The sequence below is a fragment of the Pinus tabuliformis genome, chromosome X (assembly GCF_031772625.1).
Source record: "Pinus tabuliformis cultivar Carrire ecotype Pingquan chromosome X, CPIR1, whole genome shotgun sequence".
Taxonomy (NCBI): domain Eukaryota; kingdom Viridiplantae; phylum Streptophyta; class Pinopsida; order Pinales; family Pinaceae; genus Pinus; species Pinus tabuliformis.
Genome location: NC_142308.1, coordinates 246,892,814 through 246,896,694, shown reverse-complemented (window position 1 = coordinate 246,896,694; position 3,881 = coordinate 246,892,814). Strand labels below are relative to the sequence as shown.

Sequence of the window (3,881 nt, the reverse complement as noted above, 5' to 3'; positions counted from 1 at the left end):
GCATCCTTGTTATTTCTCTCCTAAATATGTTTTCTCCCCATGGTCACAAGTTGGATTGAACTCTTTGACTTAGTACATTTGTTTACGCCCATTGTGATTGGTCTACATGGCAGTCCTAAATTTTTCCATCACAAAAAATATATATTTCTTCATTGAATAAGGCATTCATGCAACTTGATATTCCACTTTTTGTTACAACACAAATGTCTAGACTCCAAGAGAGTAAGAATGAAGAGACTCCACAAAAATAAGGAACCCACTCCTCAACACAAAAGCCCAAACTCCAAAAAAATAAGAATAAGAAGACTCCACTAAAATAAAGAAACTACTACTCCTTAAATCTTATCACAACCAGTCATCCCACAAAAAACTATAAATATTACACCCAAGCTAATTAGAACAAAAATGTCCCATAAATAAAGTATAAATGTAAATATTACACCCAAGCTAATTAGAAAAAAAATGTCCCATACATAAAGTATAAATGTCACACAAGCTAATTACGGCGACTCCTATTTCCAATCCTATAGCAATATTAATGCTATCTGACATGCGAGTGGAATAGGCATGGAGTGCCCTCTCCACGCTCGCCCTCTCTCTCCACGTGCTGTCACTCAGAAGGCACCATGGAGTGCCCTCTCCACGCTCGCCCTCTCTCTCCACGTGCTGTCACTCATAAGGCGATGGCTATTCCGCTCGCATGTCAAATAGCATTAATATTACTATAGGATTGGAAATAAGAGTTGCTGCTAATTACCACATGTCTCAAAACCTCAAACCCACTTAATTGAGAAAATAAATGATTCATCAAAGTACTTTTCATTTACCCCATCAAATTCTAAGTTAACCACCCAATGGTAAAGACAGATGCCCATAAGCGTGAAAACCGGAGGGAGGGCGCGCACATCTCTCTTAGTCAAATTCTACTCAAATATCCAGAAGCTTTGTTAACCCGGGTTATCTCAAAGCGCGTAAAACCTCAGCAGCCTTGCTAGACTAGACGACCCCGTGGGAAGACCCCAGCGGCACAAAAGTCCGAATCTTAAGCCTGGGTCCAGATATCAGGGTACGAGACTTTTAGTTGTTGAAAAGTAGCCCAACAATATATGCTGCACGTGCGAGAGACGGGAGGAGGGGCCCACTCTGCCCCCACGCGTGTGTGGTGCCACGTGAACGGGGCGCACCCTAGAAGCGCGTGCGACAGCGACGGCACGACACCACCGCTCTATTTACTTTCTCTACCTGATTCCGCGCCGTTCAACGGGCGGTCACATGCTCCATAAAACCGACGGCCAGGCCCCGCGCACGCACACGTCCTGTGCCAATCCGTGGGGCCCGCCACGGCCGCTTAAACCTAATCCCATCGCCATTATTTTATTAAATTAATCACCTTCTACCCCGCCACCCACGGCGTGCACGTTCAGAGGCGTAATCATTTCGTCTTAATGGCCCATTTTTTTATTATTATTTCGCGCGCACGTATACGTAGGAAAAAAAAGGGGCCGGATTCCAGCAATAATTATAATTTTATGTATAAAGACCAGTGCCACGTGGGTTTCGTATAGGGTGCGGAATGACGTGGGAGCAGGGTCCCGAGGTCGTTGAACAGAAAGTTCCCGGGTCTGGCCACGTGGACCTCAATGACGAGGGTCACAGTATTATTAGCCCAATGGGGGTACGTCGTTCCAGCGATCTGCTTTTCCACGCAGGTCCCGTGATTCCCTGTGACCTGCCCCCGATTTTCAGTGCCCTTCGAAAACTTAAAGCCTGGGTTCCGGCAGCTCACGAGTTTGTTTGGAGTTTTTGCTTGCACGCTCAGGATCGAGTCGCAGAAACAGCAGTAGCAGTTACAGTATCCTGCTCGGTGGACATAATCATAGGCCAGTTTTTGCTTGCTTGTCCGCCCGGGGTCGAGACGCGGCAGCAGCAGCTATGACGTCTGGTTCGAGGCTGCCGACCTGGAAAGAACGGGAGAATAACAAGAAGAGAGAGCGGCGAAGGCGAGCGATCGCTGCTAAGATCTATGCCGGGCTTCGGATGTATGGAAACTACAAGCTGCCTAAGCATTGCGATAATAATGAGGTTCTTAAGGCTCTGTGTGCAGAAGCCGGTTGGACGGTTGAGGAAGACGGAACCACTTACCGCAAGGTAAGGATTCGAACCTGAGACTTCTTTTCCCTTTGTTGCCAGGGTTTCTTGCTTTTGATCTATTTTTAGGGTTATTCTTTTTGTGACTGGTTTTCTTGTTTGTGCAGGGATGCAAGCCAACGGAGCGCATAGAGGTCGCAGGATCGAGTTCCGTGAGCCCGGCGTCTTCTTATCATCCGAGCCCGGCGCCTTCCTACCAGCCCAGCCCTGCGTCGTCGTCTTTCGCGAGCCCGGCTTCGTCATCGTTTGAGCACGGTGGAGCAGGGGCGGCGAACTCTTTGATCCCGTGGCTCAAGAACCTCTCGTCGTCCTCATCGGCGTCTTCGTCTGGTAGGCTCATTCACGGCGGGGGTTCGATCAGCGCTCCGGTCACTCCGCCCCTGAGCTCTCCGACAGCACGCGGTGCCCGGGCGAAGCTGGACTGGGACGCCATGATTAAAAGCGTTGCCAATGAGAGTAACGATTGTCCTAACTCGGGTTTCTCTACTCCCGTGAGCCCCTGGTCGAATTACCCCTTCGTGGCGTCCTCCACCCCGGCGAGCCCGGGGCGCCACGCCGAGATGGCCACGCAGCTGAGCAACGCCGTTGTCGACAAGGGGCGCTGGATGGGTGGTATTCGGATGATGGCGTTCCCTTCAGCGGGGCCTTCCTCGCCTACCTTCAATCTGCTGACCCCTGCCGCACAGCTTCAGCACAGCCTGGCAACTGAGGGCGGCAGGCTTTGGACGCCGGGGCAGAGTGGAGTCTCGTCTCCTTGCAATAACCGGGCAGGTGAGGAGGAGAGGTTATTACCGCCATTTCAAGAAGGCATGGATGCTTCAGACGAGTTTGCTTTCGGCAGCGTTGCGGTCAAGCCGTGGCAAGGCGAGAGGATTCATGAGGAGTGCGGGGGAGAGATGGGATCCGATGACCTGGAGCTTACGCTAGGATCTTTCTCGTCATCTTCTTCAAAGCTAAGATCTGACCGAGAACCCTTGTTTTCTGTTAAAGAGTAGCTTGTATTGCAAGAAGAAGAAAGAAGAAACAGCCATCCATGATTATGTAGTCATTAATGGCGTAGATTCAGAGTTCGTTCTTGTGGGATTCTTGTTTCCTGCTTTTGTTTACCCCCTTCTCCATTGACATGTAAAGTTAGTTTAGGATTTAACAATTTCAAGTAACTGTAACCTTCCTTTGGCTATTTGATTACAATATGTAGAATCCTTTCTTTTTTCCTGAAAGTGTTTCTAGAAACAGAACACACCTCGAGGGTTGCACTGTATAGGACAGGCTTCGTTTCATAGAACGAACTTCGATGATGATGTGTGATTACTGGCAAAACGTGGAAAGCAATGAACATGGGAGCGACCAAACAAGTTACAGATTTATTCATAGGCTCTTGTGTCTGCGTCCCCTGACTATTTTTTGTAACTGGAGTGAATTTGTGGTTCTTTTGTTATAACTTAAGCGAATTTGTAATATTAACATAATGGTAAAGTAATATAATGGTTGCTTGATTACTGGATAAATATATATTTTAACTTCATGTTAACCATTAGTACAATGGTTAATTAATTACTGTAAACTATAACATAAATATGTATATCTGTCTCATCATCCTTCCTTGCAGAACGGAAAGTAGATAATAAACAAATTAATAATCATTCAGAAATACTGTACTGTTGTGATAATCGATAATCATTTGGAAATGCAAATAATAAGCAACTCAATAATCATTCTGAAATACTGTACTG

At 47.2% G+C, this 3,881-nt stretch overlaps 1 protein-coding gene across 1 annotated transcript; it reads left to right on the top strand.

Moving 5' to 3' along the window:
• Positions 1–1,682: 1,682 nt before the first annotated feature.
• On the top strand, positions 1,683–3,519 carry LOC149139297 (BES1/BZR1 homolog protein 4-like). Its single transcript, XM_089452995.1, has 2 exons — positions 1,683–2,148; positions 2,256–3,519. Exons 1-2 carry the CDS (start codon positions 1,933–1,935, stop codon positions 3,141–3,143), a joined length of 1,104 nt encoding a protein of 367 aa, XP_089309121.1. The 5' UTR covers positions 1,683–1,932; the 3' UTR covers positions 3,144–3,519.
• The last annotated feature ends 362 nt before the right edge of the window (positions 3,520–3,881 follow it).

Coding starts and splice junctions, on each gene's coding strand:
- LOC149139297 (XM_089452995.1), top strand. CDS start 1,933: ATGACGTCTGGTTCGAGGCTGCCGACCTGGAAAGAACGGGAGAATAAC. Junction 2,149..2,255: donor ACGGAACCACTTACCGCAAG/GTAAGGATTCGA, acceptor TTGTTTGTGCAG/GGATGCAAGCCAACGGAGCG.